We start from the raw sequence: 25,500 nt of genomic DNA, 5'->3' as shown, positions 1-25,500 counted from the left end.
ACAGCAAGGTGTAGCCTGTATGTGCATTCACTTCCTTCCAGCTTTATAAGCAACATACTTAAGTCATATCCTGGAATGGGCTCCATAATAAAGTACAATTATTTTTATTCAACTACTCTAGGCCTGACCGTTGCGGAATGTGACCAGACTTATGGAGGGTTCTTTGATATTCTGAGGGGTGGAACAGAGCGATTTTTCACTAATATTAAGGATACATCTTCTAAAGTTATCCAGTCTGTGGCCAAGTGAGTAAAATAAAAAATACAAAAAATAAAAAATTGTGCTGATAAGAGTTTAAATGAAGGCACAGGAGTTTACTCCAGAAATGGTAAATTCAGCATATTTGTCCAAGTTTGAGCTGTAATAGCTGATAGCTACCCTCTGAGATCTTATGTATGATATTAATACAAAAGTTCCTTCAACAGTCATGTATTAGAATTGAATGTTGCAGTAAGAGCCTGTTTGTAAGTACTACTTGCCCTACTGTCTTTAAATACTGAAAACCTTTGAGACATGAGCATGTGGGGGCTGAAGCAGCATGGAGAATTGAATTATTGGATAGGGCCTTCATAAATAAAAGAGGAATTAAAAAGATGGAGTGTTGAAATGTACAAATCAAGGGAATAGATGTGAGGAGGGGAAAATACCTGCAGGAAAATAAGCTCTTCAGTTTAGTTTCCAGGTGGAATCCTATGCCTTCAAGACAGTGGGAGAGGCACTCTTTGTCTCCTGTGCCCTGTATTGCATGTATGAATACTCTCATGTTTCGAGGTGTATGTTTTCAGATTTTTATTGTGTGATTTTTTTTTTTCCTAATCAGGTTGTCAGTGCCATTGCAAATATTTCTAATACTTCCTTACGATCCATATTAATCAGTCTGTAAAATTTATAAATTTTTACTCATAATAAAATTCTATATTTTTTTTTTCCTAATGAGGTTGTCAGTGCCATTGCAAATATTTCTAATACTTCCTTATGATTATTAATCAGTCTGTACAATTTATACATTTTTACTCATAATAAAATTCTACACACTCTTAAAAATAAGAGCAGGTAAGTCACTACTGAATATGTTGTCTGAAGTAGAGCCTCCAAAAGAATACTAAACTCTATTTCTCACTGTAGGTTTTGTGGTCCTTTAGTTAGGATATTGTGTTACAGCTTGTGAAATGTATTTCTTCATATGTAGGTTTTTTTTCAGAATTCAGGTGTTTCTTGTGCATAAATACTGCTCCAAAGTATTTATAATGATCAGGTAAGTTAGATTTGTAGATACTGCACCTCTGTGTCCACTTCAAGTGTGTTTTTAACTGTTGGCTCTTACGCTTAGTCTGTTAAAACTTCTAAATATGGCTTAGCAAGACCAGGTCTTTTATTTTTTAAAAGTTGCAAAAGCTGCACTGCTTTGGTTTGTCCTTAAGTATTCTATAGAAGTAACTAGGATAATGGCATTAAACTCTTCTCCCTGGGAAAACCACATGAACACAGGATAGGGACGTGTACAAGGGGAACAAACTGTTGCATTATGAAAAGCAGTTTTGACAAAGTTACAAGCCCTACTTTCCCATGGCTGTCTATTAGATGTTACTATGTTTTTATTGTACTCTACATGCATCTGAAGTACTCCTACACTTCACTTGCTTATTCTCTTGACTCCACATGACTTTCTGTGTGCACCTTCATCACTTAGTTATGTTTGAAGAAGTTTTCTCTTCCTGCTCTTGCAAGTGTTTTCTTCCTTAAAGGCTACTGGAAGTTTAATCTTTCTTTTTTAATTTCATCCTGTGCAGATTTTCCCTTTTCTAGCGATGGGTTAGAACTGTCTAAAATAGTCTTTTTAATATGGAATGGCTTGTGCTGTGCCTACACCTTATTTTTATTTCTGTTACCTTACAGATGTGTGTAGCTTTTTCCTTTGTGTGATTTCCTTTGCTTCCATAGTAAGTGTAGTGGGCAAGGAATCAAACAGTAACTGTACATCCAACCACATCTGCAGAACTCATCTAAGCAACTTCTGAAGTACTGGACAGTGAGTACTTGCTGTCTGAAAAGATTCTGTTCAGTTCTCATGCTCTTCTCCACAACTGTTTGTTTAGATTATGGTGATTGCCCAAAGTAAGTCTTGCATCTGTCTTATTGTTGAAACTTAGTATGCCTCTTCTCAGTCTCTAGTTAGTGTTCTGTGGCTGAACGCAACAGCTTAGTGCATGGCTTGTGGAACTTACTAAATATTAGCCAAAGGAAAACTCACTACTTTTCCCTCATTTGTTTGAATTACAGAAAGTCACATACGGATTTGTTTGACCTCATACTAGTTTGCAGCTTGTAGTGGGACGGTATGTTGTCATATCCAAATAAGATCAATTAGCCAGAGACCTGTTCAGGCTACTGAGGAAGGTGGGTTGACAGAGGGCTGTCAAACACGGTATGCTGTGTCCCAAGATTGATCATGAGGAGATCAGTCCATCTCAGATGTTTTGGACTTTGTTGGTTGAATAAAGGTTTTTTTTGGGTGACTCTTGACCATCACCTTTGACACAATATGTGAAACTGTCAGATTTTTGTTAAGTTCTGTGCTATCATAAGCAAATCTTGGTTTTGTGGAGCACCCTCTGTCTCCATACAACTGGGTTTTTCTTTTCTTGGTTTATCTGAGTGGATTTAGTCATTGGGCTGAGGAGTGGGAAAAAAAGAGGAAATGCTCCAAGCATGTACTTCTGCTAGTGAGAATCAGTTACTTTAATACTTACTTTTCTAGTAGTTGAAAGACAAATTCTCTCCACTTGTAATTTATCAATATTGTTTAGCAGTCTTGAGTTACTTATTATGGCGGGGGTTCTCGGGGTCTCTCCAAGCCCAGCTGCCATAGGTGTCCCAGATAGCAAAGTCCTGCTAAGCACAACCTGTCTGGGTCCCTCAGCAGGCTCCCAGCTGTAGACAATCTTAGCAAGCAGCTCAGCTCTTAAGTAAGCTCAGCTCTTTGGTGAATTCAGCTCTTAGCTTGCTAAGTGCCTTGGCAGATGCAGGAGAGAGAGGAGAAGAGTTGTATGCGGTTCCAGAGAAGTGTCTTTATTGGCAACTTCTGCAAAAGGCCACAGTGACAGCTCTTCTGCAGAACTGGGCAGAAAGAGAGGTTTATGTAGGGTATAAGGGTTTTGGGAAATGATCCAATAGTAAAGGTCAAAGCGAAAATGACCTCTTGTTGTATAGAGAGGTAGCAAGAGTCTGAAGGCGGAAGAGGAGCTTCTTTGGTGCACTCATCATGACTAGGCACTTCTTATCTTAGGCAACTGACTGCCAGTGAGGCCTCACAGGCCCTATGGCTGCTACACTGAGTTGTGTAGTTTTCCTTCTTTGTATTGCCTTATATTTTGAATCCTTACTGTGTTTAACAGTGAAATGGCAAAACATGAATTAACATGACCAGTACTTACTGTTCTGTAGGGCCTAAGGTAGGCTTAAGTCCTTTAGTATTTTACCATTGCTAGCATTTAACATTCCATGTTCTGCTGAGAGTTCCACCACTGGGCTTGTGCATTCTTAAACTGTGTTTTAATCAAGCTGAACTGTTAATTCTTTGTTTGCATCTGCTGTAGGGCATGTCTGTTTCTGTCATATTCATTCTCTGCCTTCACAAACTTGTGTTGCGGATATAACTGATACAATCGGCAGTGTGAGAATACCTCTTCTGCTGTTGCATCTTTGACTGCCTTTCCAAAACTCTTCAACCACCATAAGAAGCAGACATTCTTTAAAAATTAAAATGTCTCTTCTTTGTCATGCATTTTCTAACCCCACTTAAGTACTTTTGGAGTCTATAATTTCGTTAGGTAGGCTCTTTCCTTCCTACTTATCATTGCTTTTTTGAATTACAGGGTTACTTCCTTTGTCTGCAGACAGACTTCTATCTTGCTGAATCCAAACTACAGCGTAAGATTTAAGTATTTTGTTGTTGTGATAAAAAACCTTAATTTTTTATTTTCTGTAGCTGCCTTTAGGTTAATTTTAATTTTGGTCTCTTGTTAGTCCTGATAAATGATAGAATCTGAAAACTGAAACACACATTACAGGCTGCTTGGAACAGGAGAGTAAATGAGGACTACCTTCATTGTCCCCCAGACCACCTCAGTTGCAAGTGTCATAACCTCTGTTACAGGTTCAGGTCAGGCAAATGCAGTGTGAGAAGACAAAGAGCAATGGGGGTTCAGCCCTCTTGTTGCAAACTGCCTTAAAAGCAAGTAGTACCAGGATGGAGATGGAGAGGATATGCATTGCTTTATGAAGTGGCACCATCTGCACAGATGGGAGCCTCGATTCAGCAGATGTGCCCATATGTGCCTGAAAGCTCAGCCTCAGCTGTGCAGCCACAGCATTTCTCTGCTAAGTGTTCTAAAAGAACACTTTTATTTTTTTTTTCACTTGTGGAGCTTCTGTGCTCTTTTTTGGGGCACCAGGTTTTATGCTTACTGAGGCCTGCATCCATACAGGTTACAAATGTCCTGTCAAAAAACATAGCTAAGTGTTTTAAGGATTGGATCTTCACTGGTATTGAAAGCAGCAGCCAAAACTTGTGATCAGTCTTCCTTTGCTTTGTCAGAACAATCTCTTTTGCAGAAAATATTATAATGTAGTAATCTAGGAACAATTAGCTGCTTTTTATGCTTGCTTTCTTGGCTTTAAAGGTAATTTTTTTTCTTGTTTAATATTTTATTTCATAGATCTTTGCATTGCACTAGGTAGTTGCATGATTAATTCAGTTTCATGAAGCAAAACCAAGTGGGAACAGATTGATGTGAATTTTAGTGTTATTTTTCTTCCTGGATTTTAAAAAGTAAACTTAAAAACAAGATTAATAGATATTTTTTTTTCTAATCTTGTAGAGATGTCTGGAGGAAGATTGCTTAGTGTTAGGACAGTATTTAATTTAATGGTTTATATGCTGACATTGTAGCTGTGCTGGTTAGTCTGTCATTCTTTGTTCTTTATCTTCAGTTGTTAGTAAACAGATGGTACTGTTGTAGAATTTTGTTCTGTATGTTACCTAGTTTATTTTGTGAGTATAGTTGCTAATTTTAGTTCCATTGTTTTTAATTTGCTGGAATAGTCTTTTATTTAATATTACTTTTTGTCTTTAGGTGCATCTAGTCTCTGGCAAGAATGATAATGCCAACCATTTATACAGTGAGAAATTTTTAACATGTAGTTAGAACTTCTTATTTTTGCTTTGATATTTATTCTTCAAAAATCAGAATTCATGTCTTACTTGCTTCATTTCATAGACTCAAACAGTAGTTTTGATTGGAAGCAGGATCTGATTCTAACCCCTGAGCAATGGGCACCTTCCACTTGACCAGACTAATATCCATCTGCTCTCTTTCAGTTTAAAGCCATTCCTTCATATCCTGTCATTACATGCCCTTGCAAAATGTCCCTCTCCAGCTTTCTTGTAGGCCCCCATTAGATACTGTGAGGAAATAGCCCCCTGCCTCCATACAGAGACTAGACTAGTCTAGTCCTGTCCCACAATGAAGTAGTCCTGGTTTTGAAGAAGTCTGAATGATCAGAAAAGTGACTAAATATTGGTGTCATATCATATTTTTTTTCTTTTTTTTTTTTTTAGCTTAATTAGACCCTTAAAAGAACACAGTTTTCTCATGTTGGACTACAGACTGAGAACACTCTATGTATGTTTCTGTTTGCATGCTTTTCTTCTGTTACAACCTGCTAGCAAAACTCTAGAAAAACATTCATCTGAATGAAATTTCTGCTGTTAAGGATATGAAAGGCCCTATTTGTGATTTTTAGGTAGAGAGTTTTATCTTTAAATGCATAGGAATGCTTAAACAAGGTGAAGAATACATGTTTTTTCCACCTGCTTACTGTTTAAAGAAATCTTAGTTACCATTCTGACATACAACACTGCTGAAAACAGTACCTTGTCTTCAGGTCTTACTAGTGAAATAACTGTGAAATTTTCAGAATAAAGTTCAATGAATTCAAGGATATGGTGGTGTTCTGGAGACTTGTGTTGATTTTACAGTTAAGAAACTTCATTTTAATTAAAACTACACAAAAATTCTGAAGCTTTTTCAATGTAATAGTCACATACTTGGAATACTCCTGCTAAATATAAAGCCTAAGTTGGCTATGCTGTGCTCTGTTGTTGACATACGAAACTGCACTCTTACATCTATGTGTGTGTGGTGAGATCCATGCTCCTGATGTTGCCTTTTAATTTAGACAAATGTAAAAACCAAAGCTTGGTTGAGTGGTGTTGGTAGTAAGAAGTCAATTCTGAAAGTCTTCTCAAGGGAATGGGTGTGAGTACTGTTGGTTTTATGCTCTTAATAGTTCTGTGCCAGTGTTGCAAGTCACTGCTTAACCTCGGTGTTACAGTGTTGAAGGGATAATGGTTCTGTGTTCTACAGCTGTGGTCCTTTACCTTGATACCAAAAAAATTTGATATTAGAATGATTACATGTTTCTTGCTTGAAACTGCTGGATGTAATCAACAAATAGCATTTGACACTTCTCATCTCTGTAAAGGACTACAGCCATCACAAATTTTAGTAAGCAATCATTATTATCTCTGATTGTAAATTTCTGCCTTAATTCGTTTGGCTGCAGCAAGATTACCACCTGGGCTTACATGATGAAGCATGTCCTTCCAAAGGTGCAAAAAATTTTGAAATTGTGCCCATTTGTCTACCTCCTTATGCAATGTATCTCAAAGCTGAGGGTTTTACGTTGGTTTGTTTTTGTTTTATTTTTTTAATGCTATGTCTAGTGAGACTCAGTCCCTTGTGGTTTTAGTTTGAGAGTATGAGTCATTGTCATTGCTAGGACACTGATTATGTCATTCTGCATAAATACTGTTAAATGGCATTGCATTCAGAAGATTTTTCTTCCCTAATCTATAATCCTGCTTACTATCCTTGAATATTAAATATACGTTTATATATACAATGTATATTTCTAATTTATCCCTCTTACCTCCATCATTACTAGCAATCAGTAAAGAATCAAAACTTAGTGTTCTTTCTTGGTGTTTCAAAATTCGAGTGCAGTATCCTAGTCGGCTCTTCTGAGCAGTGTCCTGAAATTCTGTTGTGATACAGAAGTTTTGTTAGTGCCTCTGAATTAATTAAATATGCATCATAGTGTTTTAATGACATTTTGATATTCTGGAGTTAATAGGCTACTGAGATATTTAAGTTAGTGTAAATCAAATTCACCCATTAGTATAAATCAAATTGGTGAGTTTTGTCCTTATTTTGCCAGTCAGGAGTGAAGACCTGTGTGGTTATACTCAAGGTTGTTGGCCTGCACTGGCTCTCTTTAGTTTTTTTTTCTCTTGCTTTTTCATTGTGCTACATAGCAGATACCATAGAAACAAAAAAGTAATAGTGGTCTTAAATTAGCTAATTGTTGACATAATGTGGATGATTAGGTAAAGGTGTGGGGAATTGTATCACAGGGAGATTTTTTTAAAAAGCTGCACTTTTAAACTGTGCACAGTTGTATGAGAGAGAGAAGAGTAAAGACTGATGCCTTGCTTGCTTATGGGAGTTCTGGAAGTGAATTTTTGTAAGAATTATTTAAATGGGGAAGGAGATTGTGGTACTCTCCACAGTGTTGAGTGCAGGTAGCTCGGTGTGCAGCTGCAGTGGGAGCTGCAGGTTGAGCTCTGGCTGGGAGCCTGAGGCAAGAGGTCAGGAATTGCCAGTGTTTGGCACAGCAAAGGGCACAGGGGCTGTGACCCAGGCAGGTGACCAGACACTGAGGCACTGCAGGAGCCAAGGACTCAGCAGGAAGACCCCAGACTTTGGCACCCATAAACCGTGAGGGTATAAAAGCCCACTGTTTACTTTCTTGGGAGTCCCTCCTGGGAGGCAGCAGTTCCAGCTGTTACTCTGTTGGTGCAGGTGGATTAAATTACTTTGAGCAACCATAAATCTGGGACTCTGCTATGGGAAGCCTGGGGTGGGACTGGTAAGGAAACCTGGTCTTCCTGAGTGAGTGTGGGGTGTGTAGGGAGTCAAGCAGGACACCCATTGGCTCTCCAGCTGCAAAGGGGCTTCAGTCCTGGCAGTGACAGGTCTGGTGATGGTTCAGGTGTGCTGCTAGAGTCCTTCCTGAATGGCTAGACAGGGAAATGTTCTTAACACTGTCCATATGGAATTTGGATATTGGGCAGCATGGCCATTTGTGATAGATAGTAACATGCCAGGGTAATGTAATTTAAACTTTGATGTTCAATTAGGAGTCTTTCTTTTAAGCATAGAGATATTTCATTAAGGATATTAATGTATCATCATTAGGCTTTCAAACTGACACCCTTTAGTGCATTTTTATCAGTAAGAGCAGAGGCTAGAGGAGTGAGTTCAAGATTAAAGGTATCTGTACAAAATCCACAGATGGCAACTAATGTAAATGAGTAACTGCTTAAACACAGTATCTGTTCTGAAAGCTCTGTTCTGAAACTCTAGAAATGTGAATTAAATGTGAAATAACAAGTCTCAGATGGAAATAATGAAGCATTATTCCTCAAGCTGGGTGCCACTGGAAAGATCTGGTTTACACTTTGAATGGTAATATGTTCCAGTATTATAACCAATGTCTTCTCTTTCAGTTATGCAAAAGGAGACTTGGATATATCATACATCACTTCCAGAATTGCTGGTATGATATCTATATCTTTGTTAAACATAATTTCTCCTTGCTCTTAATGCATGAAAAAATTCACTTGCTGTTTGTTCTGTCTTCAGTGATGTCCTTTCCAGCTGAAGGTGTAGAATCTGCCATCAAAAATAACATAGAAGATGTGCGGTTGTGTCTGGACTCTAAACATCCTGGCCATTATGCTGTGTACAATCTCTCTCCAAGAACATACAGGCCTTCAAGATTCCATAACAGGGTGTGTATAGTTTTTGTGTATTTCTCTGAAAGGCCTTGAAACATAATGTTTTCATTATACCTTCAGCTTTTTATTGTAAAATAGGTTAAAGTAAGTTCATCAAAAAGATGGCAAAACAGTAAGTGTAAACACAAGGTCAGAGAGTTACCTATATTTTCCTTGTCCTTTGTTTAAAACCAAACTTAACTGGTAGTGGACTAGTCTTTAATCTTAAAAAATCTTACTAATCTTAAACAGACTAAAGTCTGTTTTTCTAGGATAATAATATCTTTGAAAACATGCTCATGTACCTTATGTGTTTCAAATTTAAGTGGAGAATACTTAAAGTAATGAAAGTCTTACTAAAATGTCAATCTCTCCTATATTCTACTATTTTCCTGTATCAAGGACGTGGTTACTGATTTTCATAACCTGTTCACTGGAGTTTCTCTTTGTCTCACTGCCTACCATTTGACTACCATATGACTCAGCCATAGCTGTCTGATTGTTTCCACCATCTTCAGTATTGTTGTGGCTTACCTGAGCCTCCATTATCCTTCCTGGCAATCTCTCTGATACTAATATGAAGGCATTTGCCTAATTCAGCGACAAGGCATTGAGAACATCTTGTTAGGTGTCAAGATAGTGGACTTCAGTGTTTGCCCCTAAGTAAAACTCAACTGTCCTGGCTCAACAGTTGGGACTGTTACTGTGTTGTGAGTTGTCCAGCACCTTAGCAGTCTGTAGTGATCATGCCCTTTCCACACAATACTGTCTGCCAAGAAGAGAGTCTAGAACCATTATTGGTTACAGAATAATAAAGCCTTTTGGGCCTTAATATACAGAGCCATACTTAGCATTATTTCAGTTACCAGAGTTGACTTAAAATGTTGGGGTGAGGTATATTTAATGTATTCTTTCTAGAACTATCACTTCCTTTTGTTACCTTGTAAACAAGAAAAGTATTGTCACACCTGAAAGAAACCCGAATTTACTGAAACTGAAAATACCTGAAATTACTGTCTCTTTGGATGAATGCAATCAGCTTTTTTATGTGTATCTGGTTCAATATGAGGTTCAGGCAGAGGCTATTCAAGATGGAAGGCAAAAAATCTTGATTACACAGGAAATCTACTGCATGATTATTTGTAGCAGGTACTTCAAAGCAAAATGTTCAGCAATTCTTTTTAGCACTAGATTGCTGGAAAGTCTGAGACTGCTGTGGTGAACTGATTTATTTCACATCTTGCAACGTGATCAGTCTCTGTTTATGGAATGATAAATTCTGTGACTGGGAATTTGCTTACCAGTGATTTTTTTTTTTTGTTATGCAACTCTGAAGTGTCGATACATCTGGTATTTCTGATGTGTTGGTACTAAGAATAGTAATATGATCTTGGGTTTGTTAAGAAGTCATAGTAGGTCATAATTAGTTTAAACATTACAGGTTCATGACCACTTTATTGTCTAGGAGTATTTAGGAAGGCAGTTACTTTACTTGGAAACAAACTCTAATTGAATTTGGAACTCTTACCTGCCTATTGAAATTGAGATGTTTAGCAACACTCCTAACTTCATTGTTCAGTGCTGGATTAAAGCAGCCATGTAGGAATCTGAAGAAGCTTAGGTTTACTTTAATGTTGGTAAAAGATGATTATGGCAAACCTTTAAACATGATCAGAGGAGAACAGCTTCTAAAAATCTTTATTATGTCACTTTGCTTAGAAGGTATTTATGAAATGACATATGATTGATTTCTTGCTGTTTGATATTTGTATAGATCTACAAATTTCTTTAATCTTGGTTAAAATTAATGGTAGTTTTGAAATTGGTTTCTCTGCTAGTTTTGAGTCCTTTTTGGAATAGGTTGCTTTGAGAGTTTGTGCACTGTCCATAATTCTGCTAACTGTCAGGACACTAGGAGCTGAAAACACAGCTAAAGAAACAGAAAGTAATGTTGTTTTTGTTACATCTTGTAGGAAACCTAGTGTTTGAGTGGAAAGTAAATGGGAAATTAAAAGGAAGAAAGTCAGCCCTTTTTGCTTTTTTGAATACACTTTTGTTGGGCTGTGTTCTGGTCTGAAGCTGCCACCCTTCAATATGATTCTTTCGTGGTGTTGTGATTTAAATTCAGCCACCAACTAAGCTGCTTGCTTATTCGTCCCTGGTAGAAATGGGTGGAGAATCACAAGGTGAAAGTGAGAACTCATGGGTTGAAATAAAAGCAGGTAAAACAAAAACCACAGGTACAAGCAAAGCAAAACAAGGAATTCATCCACCTTTTCCCATGCCAGGCAGGAATGCAGGGCTCCATCATGCATTGTGATTCCTTCAGAAGACAAAACATCATCACTCTGAATGTTTTCCCTTCCATTCTTTTTCCAAAGATTTATGGGTAGAACATGATGTCCTATGTTGTGGAATATTCCTTTGGTTAGCTGAGGTCACTTGTCCTGGCTGTGTCCCCTCCCAGCTTCTTGTGCACCCCAAGCCTGCTTGCTGGTGAGGTGATGTGAGAGGCAGAAAAGACCTTAACTCTGTCTAAGCCATGTTTATCAATTAAAAAAAATCCCTGTGTTATCAATACTGCTTCCCTCACAAATACAAAACACAGCCTCCCTTATTTACTATGGAGAAAATTACTCCAGCTGAAACCACCACACACTACTGTTATAATATTTGAGGTACACTGAAGCCCACATTGAATCCTGTGGTGAACAGGGATATAAAAGACTTTTTGCCTCAGCTTTTCTTTGTTTTCTATTGACTTTACATAAGCTTGCACTAACAAAGGAATGTGCAATTTAAATCTCTTGCAAAGTGATGCTTTCTGAAATGGCCTTATTTTTAAATTAAAATACTAGAGTACAATGAAAAGTTGTAGGAGACTTTGACTGTTTATTTCAGTCTATTTTCCTGTGCTTGGCACAAACAGTTTTTTGTGATAATCAGTTAAGGTAATTTATCTCAGAGTAACCCTTGAACTCTTTATCTAGATAGGAAAACATGTTGCTGATAAGAAAACTTGGTCTTCAATATCTGGCAATTACAGCTGAGACTAAAATACAAAAAGCTAAATTTGTAACTTGCTTCCTCAATCCTTAATATATCTACTCTTTAAGTGTTTTAAGTGCCCCAGGAATCAAGTTTTATCTCCTACATCCTTACTGGACAATTCATTTTAAGGATATAGATTCTTAGCAGTGAAGCTGAGTTTTTGTAAGTGTTTTGAAGCAGGAATTGTAAATGGAATATTACTGAACCATTCAAGCTCTTTGAACAAAGGAAAAATATTAAAAGATTCCTAATCTTTCTGTTGTTGGGGTTTTCTGGTTTGTTTTTTCTTAAGTATATGTGCACAAATCATGTTGAAAGCTGTTTTATTTTACTCCTTGCTCTAAGAATATTTCAGGCAGTAATCTGAGTTCTTGATACTTCTTGTGCAGGAGATTTGTGGACAGAACTGTAGTTTTATTGCACTTCATCCTAAAAACTGGTGTTTACACTGTGCAACACTGATTTTTTTGAGTGTCTTTCTTAATTTCAACATGAACATGGCATTCAAGTGTAAAATTGCCTAATAGACATTTGCATAACCTAAGCTGTGTGTATGTGACAATATTATACTGTTTCTCACGTCTCTTGTCTCTCTCATTGCAGGTTTCTGAATGTGGCTGGCCAGCAAGACGAGCACCAAATCTTCAGAATCTGTATAGCATATGCAAGAACATGCATTTATGGCTGAAACAAGACCAGAAGAATGTTTGCATTGTGCATTGCCTTGTAAGAACTTGATTTAAGTCTGAAGTGCTTTATTCAATAGAGCTTTAAATTGTGAAGAAGGATGCTGGTATCCATTCCATTTGTGATTGTTACTGGCTTTCTTTACTGGATACCACAGGGTCAATTCCTTCTTGCTATGTTTGCAGGGAAGTCACTTGCATCAGTTTTCTCCTTAGGGAAATTGGCATGGTAATATAGCCATTGCTTGCATTTAGAGCGGAAGGCAGTATGCAGGCAGTATGAAGGGAAAGTATCTTTTGGAAGAAAAAGAATCTGTTCTCCTCTTTCAATATTTGCTCTGTTTTTTGTTTTCTGTGTGATTAGATGGGTGTATACTGCATATCCCATTACTGTCCATTTAGAATGTAATCTGTAGCCACAGAATTTTAGAAACTGACTCTAAGACCTCTGGTTTACCTGCTTTTGCTGGCAGCAGATTGCTCTGTAGATTTCACTATTCTCCAAAGTAGTATTAACTTTGATATAACCTAAAAAAGCAATAAAACTGTCTATAGAGACGCCTCATGACAAACATGGTAGGGGGAGAAATGAATTTAAAGAATGCTTTGCTCAGACTTTGAAAATTAGGTCACTCTTACATTTGCTTAAGAGAATTGCATATGAAATTTTGTCATTTTTATTTTTCTGCAGAGTAAAAAGTGAAATGTGACTAGGTGACAATACTTGCAATGCTGCTGGAAAGCATTCAAAACCTGTCTGGTGATATGGCATAGCCATCAATACGGAGTATCACTATCAGAGTCAAAACCAAGATTTGTTAATCTGACAAATCATATTTGTGAGTTATGTAGTGTTTTGCAAGTAAAAAGCCAGTTCATGTCAGCTCCTGAAAGCCAGTATAATTTTCAGTGCTGCTTTGAGTTTAGGCATTTAATTCTATATTAATGCGATACTTCTGCTACCTCAGTGTCACATGATTGCTGGTCAAATAGGTGAGAGGCAGATGTGATGAGTTAACACCAGCTTTTGTAACATATTTCCCTTGAAGTGTTTTGTTCAAGGTACCTAACTAATTTCTTTTCCACACTTGTGAGGCAAACTTTTGTATATACCTGGCTTTGTGCCAGATGTGATGTAAAGTGTACACCAGAACTTCAAGAAATCTATGAAGAATATTCTGTTCCATGTTGCTAGCCCACAAACCTGGAAAAGCCCTGTTCTGTCAACTATTATCTCTTTCAAATCTTCTGCCTTTTATAATACAGGGATGTATCTGGGATATGTGTGTAGCAGGGATTCCTGTGGAAAGAAGCCCAGTTTTAATCTCTTTCTCTTTGTTTCTTGGCAGGCTCTTAACAGTTTTAGACAGAAGTCTAAAGAGTTCAGTGTGATTTAGTTCTTGTGAGTCTTTCTACTTGCAGCAGAAGTCCATGGCTCAGTCAAAAATAGCAGTGTTCTGGGATTTCAGATAGCAACCAGGAAACAAACCTAAAAAAATGGGTAGTAGTACAGTAAGGCAAAGAACATAAATTGAAAATTTCAATTGGTGTTAAGCTAAAGTAATTATTCACATTTGAATAAGAAAGTAATGTGTAATATCTTTTGTATGGCATGGAAGTTAAATGAAAACCTTTCACACTCAACTACAAACTTCAAATCAAATACTGGCACTAGACTTTGGACATCATGACATTAAATAATTATAGGATATAGGATACCTAATGGGATGTTCTTCAGTAACTTCGATAATGCTTTTTCTGCTAGATTTACTAACAAATCTACTTTTTTTTTACTAGGATGGAAGAGCAGCATCTGCTGTTGTAGTTTGTTCCTTTTTGTGTTTTTGTCGTCTCTTCACTACTGCTGAAGCTGCTGTTTACATGTTCAGTATGAAACGCTGTCCACCTGGCATTTGGCCTTCTCATAAAAGGTACTGTAAGGTACTGTTGGAGCAAGTAGCTATTCAATTCTGGATATGGATAGGATGTCTTTAGAAAGATAAATTATTTCAATAATGTCTGTGTTCAAGCATCTGTTTTCCCAAGTATTTTGCTGTATCGTGAATTAAAGGTAATTCTGTATTTTCTGAGCCTGTATAAGTACCCATCAGAAATGGATCAATTATTCCCTGTGGTGAAGAAGTGTTAGGAGTGAACACAAGGGTATGCAGAGCTTTAGAATGCTTTCTTAATTATAAAATCCTCTTCCACATGTGTAAGAACTTATTTCATGCTTCCTAGTTTATTACAATAGGTTTTATTATGTCAGAACACTGCATGCTCTGAGGGAATACCAGAAATTATTTTTTGTCAATTGGATAAACATGCCTAGTGTGCTTTTTTTTTGGAGTGCATGTAGAGGTGACTTGCATATACTTTGAGAAATGTTTTAAACTGTTTGTTTGACTTAATTTGATAGATATGAATAACAATTGACCCTGGTAGCAAGGGTGTTTCCTTCTTAATTATAAAATCCTCTTCCACATGTGTAAGAACTTATTTCATGCTTCCTAGTTTATTACAATAGGTTTTATTATGTCAGAACACTGCATGCTCTGAGGGAATACCAGAAATTATTTTTGTCAATTGGATAAACATGCCTAGTGTGCTTTTTTTTTGGAGTGCATGTAGAGGTGACTTGCATATACTTTGAGAAATGTTTTAAACTGTTTGTTTGACTTAATTTGATAGATATGAATAACCCTGGTAGCAAGGGTGTTTCCGAAAAAAAGGATTAGATTTCGAAGGATGGGAAATCAAGTATTAGTTCAGTATAAATGACAAATTCTGTTTTTTGTACACATTTAGTTCGTGTATACTTAAGGAGTTCTCCACAAAATAATATATAATAATCAGGACAAATTTAAAGCCTTTAGGAAGATTTGAGTGATCTATTATGTATAAGGTGCAAAATAAATAGTTTTCCTAGATTAGTGTTTTGAGACTAGTTACTTTGAAATAGTAACTAGTTTATTTTACAAGTCCTTATATGTAAAGCTACAGACCCTTTTGTGTCATTCTATCAGATCTGAAAATCTGTTTGCTGGAGGTGGTGGTGAATATTCCCACTGTCTCACTGTTAACAATGCTTAGTGACTGGGTAAGATGTAACTTGCTTATGTGTTCGTCCGTTTCTTAGAATTTTGTGCTCTGACTAAATGAGTGCCATCTGGTTTTGGCAGATACATTGAGTACATGTGTGACATGATGGCTGAAGAACCCATTATTCCTCACAGCAAGCCCATCCTGGTCAGGTCAATTGTCATGACTCCCGTTCCGCTTTTCAGTAAGCAGCGTAATGGCTGCAGGCCTTTTTGTGAGGTTTATGTGGGAGACGAGAGAGTAACCACTACCTCCCAGGAATATGACAAAATGAAGTAAGTACCGATTATGACTTGCTCTGAAGTAGAAAGTTTTGTTTTTCTAGATTCTAGCATTTACATATTTCTAGATTCCTCTGTCCCCTTTTAGCTGGTCTCAAAAGGTGAATCGCGAATGTGGTTGTTACAGCAGCTGGTCTTGCTGAACAGTGGGGGTGATGGTGGGGTGGCACACTGGACACTGTGAGGCAGTGAGCAAGATGCTCTTCTCACTCCATGTGAAGTAAGACTGGGAACATTGATCCCTGATGTACTTGTGCTGAGCATAACATCATGTCTCAGTCGTGAAAAGCGTAAGGATCCCCCAGGCATGGCAGCTGCAAGGTGACTGCATATCAGCCCTGTACAGCTCTGGTGTCTGCACAATTGCAAATGGTACTAACACTGCTGGATGTGGGTAATCATAAAAATGAAAGAATACTGAAATCCTTGTAGCTTTTCAGCTACTGAAGGCCTTGGGGAAAGCAGGCTAAATCTAAAGTAACACTATTTAATCTCTTCTTAAACCAAATTGACTATGGTTATGTTTTTTTTTGTTTGTTTGTTCGTTTTTTTTTTTGTTTTGTTTTGTTTTGTTTTTTGGTTTTTTTTGTTTGTTTGTTTTTTTGTTTGTTTGTTTTTTCTTTAGGGAATTTAAAATTGAAGATGGGAAGGCAGTAATCCCACTGGGTATAACAGTCCAAGGAGATGTTCTCATTGTGATCTATCATGCCAGGTCAACTCTAGGAGGACGACTACAAGCCAAGGTAATGATAAATTTAAGAGCCTGAATTGAAGATTTGCTTTATTTTTGGTTGCAGTTTTGTAACCTACTAGTTATCTACTGAGTACTTTGCTTTATTTACTATTCTTTGTTCTGAGAAATGTTTGAGGTTTTCATTCACTTGTGAATTCAACCTTTTCAAGCCTTCTGAGTATATCCACTCCTAATGCTGTACATGTTGATGCTTTTGTAAGTATTTCTGGAAAGTACTTCAGTACTGATAATTGTTATATTTGTAAGGAAAGTCCCCAGCCAGTTTTTTTTGAGGCAGCAGTTATTACCTGTTAAGTTGGACAACAAGCCAGAACTTTTTAATGCTGTGCACATAAACTGCAAGCAAAGAAAAAATACCACTCAACAGAAAAGTGGGATTCCAGAGATTGCCTGTACAAAACAGGCTAGAAAAATCCATGTGGTTTTATAGCCTATTTCTAAAGTCATGTTCAGTTTTTTGTAGCTAATTTTCTTACTTGTCTGTGTTCTACTAAGGAGAATGCATATTTCCTTTTTAAATTCAACTATGGATGCAAATGTATTGCAAGATCACAAAAAACTCATTAATGAAGCCTGTCTTGATATTTTTAAAAAGAAAGGCATTTTCTTTTTTCTCTAGATAAGTAACCCAATTAAACTTGGAAATCTATGTAAAAGATAAGGACAGATAGCAAAAAGTTTAGAGCTTGGACGTTTGTGGAAATTGATAAGACAGCTTTTCAGACAGTTTTGGTACATAAGGGACATACATGTGTATTCATACATAGTGTTTACTGAAATTGTTTTCCCCCTGGTTTTTTTTTCTGCTTTGTGAGTAGGAAGGTATCAAATCTTGTCATGTTCAACAAGACCTTCCAGAATACCTTAAATCTAAAAACTCGGTGAAATGATTCCTTAATGTGCAAAAATAACTACTGTATTGTTCAAGGTCGTCAGGAGAAAGGCATAAAACTGACAAAATTTAGCCAAGGTTAGGTTATACTCCTTGTACTATCTCACTTTTGTTCATGATAGAATTTCTTTGATGTGGTTTCTCTGGCATTTATTCACTGATAGAAAAGACTAGAATTTTCTTAGTTGTCAGCTATAACACATGATGCATCAACAGTGTGTGATGATCTGGGTTTGGGGGTTTGATGGAACTTCAATGTGTCATTCACATAAAAAAGTTTTATGTGCTGTAAATTGTCCCCTAAAGTACTCTACAGATCTCTTACAGAGATTAACCACCACATTTCAAGATTTCTCCTGTGTTTAGAGCTGGACATTATGAATGTCTTCTACTTTATCACAGCTAATTAGAGAGTTCAGTTTATCTTTTAGGAAAGTTATGGTAGGGATGGAAGAATCAGAGAAGCTATCTCCAGTATGTCCATGTCTCTGTTGTACTAAGGAGCCTGGCACTGGGCATTGCAATCACATTTGAGGCTTCACTGGTGCTGAATAGAGGGGAAGGATCAACCCTACCTTAATCTGTTGCAATGCTTTTTGTATTATTTGGTTTCTGGCTATGATGTTCGGTAAATACTCATTTATAAGGAAAGCTTTCATAATTCAGTTTTGTTATATCATATTTTCTGGACTACTACTGCATGACTTATTTGTAAGGACTGGCAAGACTATATTACAGGTGTTGTGACTAATGCTAGGAAACAAATTCAGGCTACATTGATCAGTGAGCTGTAATTTGGATTTGTGCAAGATCAGGAGCTACCTGAATATTCTGTAGTAGCATTTTCTGGACACTCGTATTCCCATCAGGCATGGGAAAGTAGTTTTTTCTGTGAACAGTTGAGAGATTAAAATGAGTCAGTTCACAAAAGTGCTGTCTGGAATTCTGTCTGGAATGAATGGTTGACTTGAAGTTGCACCAAAAAAACCCTCCTTACATGCCTTCTGAAGTGTCCTTTTAAATGTGGTACATTTAAAACTATTTTAAATCTATTCCTTTGTATGTGATGTACATATATTTCTTGGTTGGCATATTGCACAATGGATTTTTCTGAGCATATTCTATTCAGAAAAAGAACAAGGGTCATACAATTTTAGCCTCCAGAACAGGATCTGGAAATACTTTAGACTTTGATAGTCTGTTTTGAGGTTAGTGATGAAACATATCTGACTGAAGGTCTTCTGGTTTGTTAGTGCTAGTAATAGATCTATTTATGTTCTGTCTCAACTGCATTTAAATCTTACAAGATAAAGTATACTTGTAATTAAATGGAAATTTTTGTAGCAAAGCAAGTACTTAAAAATATTTTAATACTGATAATACTTTGCATTATGTTAAAGGCAGAACACTGTTCATGTGGATTTATGCAGTTTCCTGTTTCTTGTTTTCAACAGATGGCTTCAATGAAGATGTTTCAGATTCAGTTCCATACAGGCTTTGTGCCCCGAAATGCCACTACAGTGAAATTTGCCAAGTACGTTGACACCATTTTGTAGGAGACTGGAAGAAGTTGTCTTTGAAACTGCTTAACCTGCCAAACATCAACATATACTGGGGAGAGGAAATATAGTCAGTGCAGGAAGTAGATTACTTTGATTGCAAAAAGTCTTTGTTTACTCACCTTAAGGAAATGAAATGTTTTGTTCATGATATGATCAATGTACAAAAATACCACCTGTTTAAAATGGGAAAAGTAAACAAATACAGCATTTTTAATGCCTTATACTAATTGCTTTAGAGGTCTGTTTTGGACTGCAGTAGATCTAATCCAGTTAGCCATCAGAATCAAGAAACTTCTTGTCTGTGTCTTTACAGGTATGATCTGGATGCCTGTGACATACAAGAGAAATACCCTGATTTATTTCAAGTCAATCTGGAAGTAGAGGTGGAGCCCAGAGATAGGCCCAGCTGTGAACAGCCACCTTGGGATAACATGAATATAAAGGGACTGAATCCCAAGATCCTCTTCTCCACCCGAGAGGAACAGCAAGAGATTTTATCAAAATTTGGTAATAAATCCATTGAAAAACTAGAGAATGTGAGAAGGTTTTCAATGCAAACATCAACATATACTGGGGAGAGGAAATATAGTCAGTGCAGGAAGTAGATTACTTTGATTGCAAAAAGTCTTTGTTTACTCACCTTAAGGAAATGAAATGTTTTGTTCATGATATGATCAATGTACAAAAATACCACCTGTTTAAAATGGGAAAAGTAAACAAATACAGCATTTTTAATGCCTTATACTAATTGCTTTAGAGTTTTGTTTTGGACTGCAGTAGATCTAATCCAGTTAGCCATCAGAATCAAGAAACTTCTTGTCTGTGTCTTTACAGGTATGATCTGGATGCCTGTGACATACAAGAGAAATACCCTGATTTATTTCAAGTCAATCTGGAAGTAGAGGTGGAGCCCAGAGATAGGCCCAGCTGTGAACAGCCACCTTGGGATAACATGAATATAAAGGGACTGAATCCCAAGATCCTCTTCTCCACCCGAGAGGAACAGCAAGAGATTTTATCAAAATTTGGTAATAAATCCATTGAAAAACTAGAGAAGGTTTTCAATGTACTTAATGTTTGAGGCTTTTGTTTAATTTTTCATGTTCCATTAATTGAAAGAAATTTGAAAGGTTTGGAGTTTTTTCATATATCAGTTAAAAATATGCATTGTGTGGAGGAGCTTAAGTTATCCTCCAGTAATGAGGATTATAATTATACCTGTCTTACTTCTACTGTGCTTACATGTGCTTGGTTTCATAACTTACAAAGCTATGAATGGGCCATTTGCAGGAAGGCACTTCTAGCAAATGGAATTGTAACAGTCAGTATTTGTAGGCACAATGTCTTGAATGGGATTTATTTAGCTAAACTGGCACCAGTATAATTTCACTTAAAATTATGTGAGCATTCCTCACAAATGGTTTTAGGTAAGAATGTTTTTATCAACATTCTTATGTGTAGCCATGTAATATTGTAATTAATTTCCTGCACTTCTCCTAATATGTTCCAGCGGACACTATTTTATTACCTGTATTTATCTGTAGATGCTTGCATTAGCATTAGTTGCAGTTAATGCTGTTCAGTATCTTTCTTCTTCTCCTGGTATCAGTGATTAGCTTTGACGTTTTCATTCAGGCTCTTAAGCCTTCTCTGTGTTTCCAGGATAAAGAAGCATGATGAAGATTACTATGGTGATTTTAGTGATACATGAGATCTTACCCTGTGCTGTTAATGTGGTACATCTCAAGTACATATCTTTTCATACAAGATAGTTGCTGCTGGCCTTTTTTTTCTTTTAAGCAGATATGTGTTGCTTGTATTATGATTTAGACCATTTTCTATTTAATTTAGGTTAATCTTACTGTGAACACAACTTCTTCATTTGCTTGAGGAAACTTAGGTTTTGAGAGGTGATACAGCAGTACGTAATAGTGCAACTGAATCTTACACAAGAATCACTTAATACCTGATTTCAGTAAAATAAGAAAGATAAGAAACACTTAATAGCATCATACAGTGTAACACCCCTTTTTTAACTACTCCATGTTGTTCACTGGCTTTGCATATTCTGGGTTTCTCTACTGCTGCATTTGCGTTTTTCTGTCTCTTATTGCAGATACTGTTTGTAGCTCTTGTGTGTTTTAGGGGATGGTTGGTACAAGTGAGGTGTTAATTACATTTTCCTACAAATGTAAATAGAATGCTTGAGTTTTACTCTATGATTGTGATTTAATGTCCTAGTTCAAAACTGGGTTTTACCAGTTTTTGGAGTTGAAAAGAAGTTAATGCTAATTTCTTAGCATTAACTAGAAATGGTGGGGGCAGGAATTTGAATTTGCAGAGCAATAGATTGGAGATAATTGTCTTCCTACAGCAGTCAGCTTGAAAGACAAGTATCAGCTGCCATATGGAGGAATGAGGAGTTTCTCTCTAAGGGCTCTGGTTTAAATTTGTTTTATAGGGAAACCAGAGTTGCCTAGACAGCCAGGTTCAACTGCACAATATGAAGCAGAGGCATCCCAGTTGGAGCAGTCTTCAGAAAGTGCACCTACTGATACAGAATCCCCACACAGTGGTAGTACTGATGCAAACAACTTCTTTCACTCTCTGGACTGGAAAGGTACAGGTTTTCCTCTGAAGTACTGTGTGGTTTATGTTTGTCTTGTATGCCTTCCAGTGAATGCTTAAGCCTTCTTAGGCAGCAAAAGTCTCTAATTCACTAACCATGAGGAAAAGCGATTTAAAGAGTGAGCTCTGCAGAATAACAAGCAGTTATTCTGCTTCATTTGGATAAACACCAAGTAAGGGGGTTTGGTGTTGAGTATAACTTAAATGCTGAGCTAAATTTTTCTTTTTCTGTAAAAATCTTAACCTTAAAGGTCTGCAAGGAAGCTTTTCACTCCCACAGCCCCACTCTGGCTGAGGAACAGAGGAAACAAGGTAGACTAGCCAGTGGGGTCCAGATCAGTAAGTAGGACTAAGAAAATGTAATTTTATAGCACGTTTGTAACTCCCTTTTCTGGTTGCTGCTTTGTTGTTAAAAATGTCAGCAGCTGCTTATGCATCTATTGAGTGCAGTGGTTACTGGGAAATCTTATAAGCTCTAAGACACATAGTGATCTGAGGTGAATGTCCAAGTCAGTCTCATTTTGAAAAAATTTGTAATGCCTACCTTTGTGGAGTGGCAAATATGGTAGTCAGCTGCTTCTTTTTCTGCCCTTTCCAAAGAGGTGGCAGGCAGCATGTAGTTCGTTTTTCATCAGTTCTTATATAAGTTTTGGTTAGTTAGGCATTAATTTCATATGATGTCACCATGAAAGTTTCTGTTACCCTAGTCAGAAGAAATAATGCTGGTTATTTAAAGATGTTGTTGTTTTTTTTTTTTTTATCTATTCAAGAAGGAAAAACTACAGAAAGTGGAATAGAGGACAGTTCATCTAAAAATGATTGTGTTCAGCTGTCTGATGACAGGGAAGAGAGTGATCCTTCAGATGAAGAGTTCCCAACATTTCCAGATGAAGGAAGTGCAGTAATTGTTGATGAGAAAGACTCTACTCCAGAGGGAGAGTTGCTTTTTGAGGCCAGTTTTGAAGCTCCATCTGCGCCATTACAAAAATCTCTCCCTGAAGAGAATGTAGACTTGCTGGGACTAGACTCTGATATTTCAGCAGAACAGAAACAACCTATCTCAGAAATAAACTCTTCATCAAGTAATGCTGACTTGTTGAACAACCTGTTTGTGAGCAGTGTGTCACAGGTTTCAAATGAGCCCACTGGAGATCTTCTTGGACAAGGAACAGATTTCTTTTTCAGCAGTCAGCATCCAGCTGCTACTCAGGGTTCATCTTCAGCAGCAGCTGTGTCTTCAGGTATGTAAGTTATATATCAGTACTTGTCACCTGGCAACACATGAAAACAGCTGCTTGCATTGTGCTTAGAAAGTAAGTACTGTGTTTCAAGATGCTGAATGGTGAAGACATGTCAGTCTGTGGCAAAACTATGAATAGAATAAGTGTTACTTCTGCATGAAAAAGTTCCTGTACATTATCCAGCTATTCTGTTGTGTTGCCAGTATCCTATTAACTTTAAACTCTTGTAAATAGAAAAGTATAAAATTTGAATTTCAAGGGAATTCAGTATCTTAAGGAATTTTTACGTTTCCTATATGAATGTTGCATGCTAGATCCTTTTCTAAATCCATAATTTTCCTTGTTGAGGCATAGACTTGTCATAATTTGAACTTTACTTAAAGCAATGGCATTAGATGTGTAGAGCTGTGCTGCTTAGGTCAAATGTCTGCGTGGGATTTTTTAAGTGTTAATCACATAAGACTGCTGAGCAACTGGAAATCTGTGGATTATTGTTCAAACCAGGATAATGATACTGCTAAAAGATGTTTTTACTGATGTTGTTATCAAGTCAGTATCCTTAAAGAGAATGCTACATAGTGCTGTCTATTTGGTATTTAAGCAAGGTGTTTTAGTTCAGAGATTCTCTTCCTCTTACCAGTGGACACTCATCTCTTTGTCACTTTTTGGGACTAACAATTCTCTGCCTAAAGTTAATGGTAAAATTTCTGGGAATATTACTTGCATAAGCTGGGAAACCACTACAGAGTTTTGTTTATTTGCAAAAAGATAATTCATAGGTACTAAAAGCTTTCATCTATAGACAACTAGAGGTATTTAGAGTGTAGTGATTAGATCGTTTAAGATGTCTTCTTATTTTGAGGCAATTCACTATTGAGCTTTGTTACTGTGGTCAGGGAAGTGTAATTGTAATTGACCATTTTTACATAGGTAGAATTCTATAAAAGGAGATCTTCATTACATTCTTTCTTTAGCCATGTCTATTGCATGAAATATCTGAACAGTAGTCATGTATATATCTCATTGTTGTAGTCATTCTCATTTAGTGTTTTTCAATGAATTAAGAGAGATACTTGCAGAAGTGAGAATATTTGGCCACTTGTATTTTGGCTTTGCACAACAAACTTGTGGTTTTGTTTATATGTGATGCTATAGTAAATTTGCTTGAAATGTTGTTGAGTCCTGTACAGTGTGGTCATTACCTGAGGATGTGCTGGGGTATTACAGCAAGATTATTCGTTCTCTTCAGCTTCTGAGTGAATCTGGCAGGACTCCCTGGGCTCTTGAGGGGTTTTGACCCTAGAGGGCAGCAGAAACAGGAATATCTGAAGCCCTGATTCCAGCTGACTGTCACATGTTGCTCCATGCTGACTATAAATACTCTTCCAGTTAGTTTTTTCTTCATTGGGATCAGTAGAGACCTGCTGAAGTCTTAATTCTATTGGTTTTCATTCTTGGGTTGACGTGTTTTCTCCCCCAGAATCGCCAATGCCTTCAAGTCTGAATGGTAGTATGAACATTTTATTTCCTATTCTTTTTAATAGTATAATAGTCCATTTTCTTCAAATCTGTTGCAGATTTGGCATTATAGAGTATTTAACAAATGTAATTCTTCTGTGTGTCAGATGGTCGTGCAAACTGTAGATGTGTCTTAAATGGCTGAAATTAACAATGTTGCTGAATTGTATGCAGTCTTGCTGCTTTTTTTAGAAGACATAGCTGTTCATATCATGTATAGCTGAGACCTTTTTTGTACCATGTGAAAGTTCATTTGTCTAGGGGAAGGAATAGGTGGTTACTCTTTGCCACACAAAATTCACGGATGGCTGCTGCAGTTACTAGCATGAGCTTTGTTTCTTGTGTTTGCCCTCAGATGAGTAAGTATTTTTCAACTTTATTTATTCTACGATTTGTAATGAGATAATTTTGTTTTCTGCTTCTTTTTTAGCCGATCCATTTGACCCATTCACAATGTCATCAAGCTCAGAGAATCAAGCCCTGTCTGGTCCAGACCTCTTTGGGGACTTTCTTAATCCAACCTCAACATCTACAGCTAATACAGTTCCTTCCACACAAAGTTCACTTCCACCTTCTTCCAGCTCCGATTTCTTAAATTTAGGTAAGTGTGCTTCTGGTGTTCTGTTTCTCAACAGTTTCTCTTCTGTGCATTTGTCTTTCAGCTTAGTGGATTAGTGACTTAATAGATCCACTTGTTGTGATTGCTGTTTTAATTAGCTTTGTACTCTGGAAGTACAGATGCAAATGCACCAAGAAGCAAGTATTTCCTGTAAAATGTCATGCTATTATTTATGATAATATGTTAGGAGCTGGAGTTTCCTCTCAATGATCTCATAACTGAGGGTGTCCAAACATCTGGAAACTTATTTTATAGATGATAATA

At 37.0% G+C, this 25,500-nt stretch overlaps 1 protein-coding gene across 2 annotated transcripts in view; it reads left to right on the top strand.

Annotated features, from left to right (window-relative positions):
* Positions 1-25,500, top strand: part of GAK (cyclin G associated kinase) — a 69,417-nt gene that overhangs the window by 23,584 nt on the left and 20,333 nt on the right. The window contains exons 11-22 of one of the 2 annotated variants that reach the window (XM_039724046.1): positions 122-245; positions 8,633-8,682; positions 8,769-8,917; positions 12,557-12,679; positions 14,437-14,570; positions 15,822-16,016; positions 16,648-16,765; positions 19,123-19,202; positions 19,544-19,737; positions 21,692-21,850; positions 22,629-23,099; positions 25,048-25,218. In XM_039724046.1, coding sequence (XP_039579980.1) covers positions 122-245; positions 8,633-8,682; positions 8,769-8,917; positions 12,557-12,679; positions 14,437-14,570; positions 15,822-16,016; positions 16,648-16,765; positions 19,123-19,202; positions 19,544-19,737; positions 21,692-21,850; positions 22,629-23,099; positions 25,048-25,218 — 1,968 coding nt within the window. The remainder of the gene's footprint in view (positions 1-121; positions 246-8,632; positions 8,683-8,768; positions 8,918-12,556; positions 12,680-14,436; positions 14,571-15,821; positions 16,017-16,647; positions 16,766-19,122; positions 19,203-19,543; positions 19,738-21,691; positions 21,851-22,628; positions 23,100-25,047; positions 25,219-25,500) is intronic. The other variant, XM_039724047.1, reaches the window with a different exon arrangement.

The sequence above is a fragment of the Passer montanus genome, unplaced genomic scaffold (genome assembly GCF_014805655.1).
Source record: "Passer montanus isolate IOZ18808 unplaced genomic scaffold, ASM1480565v1 scaffold52, whole genome shotgun sequence".
In the NCBI taxonomy this organism is placed as follows: domain Eukaryota; kingdom Metazoa; phylum Chordata; class Aves; order Passeriformes; family Passeridae; genus Passer; species Passer montanus.
This window is presented reverse-complemented; position numbering and strand designations above follow the sequence as displayed.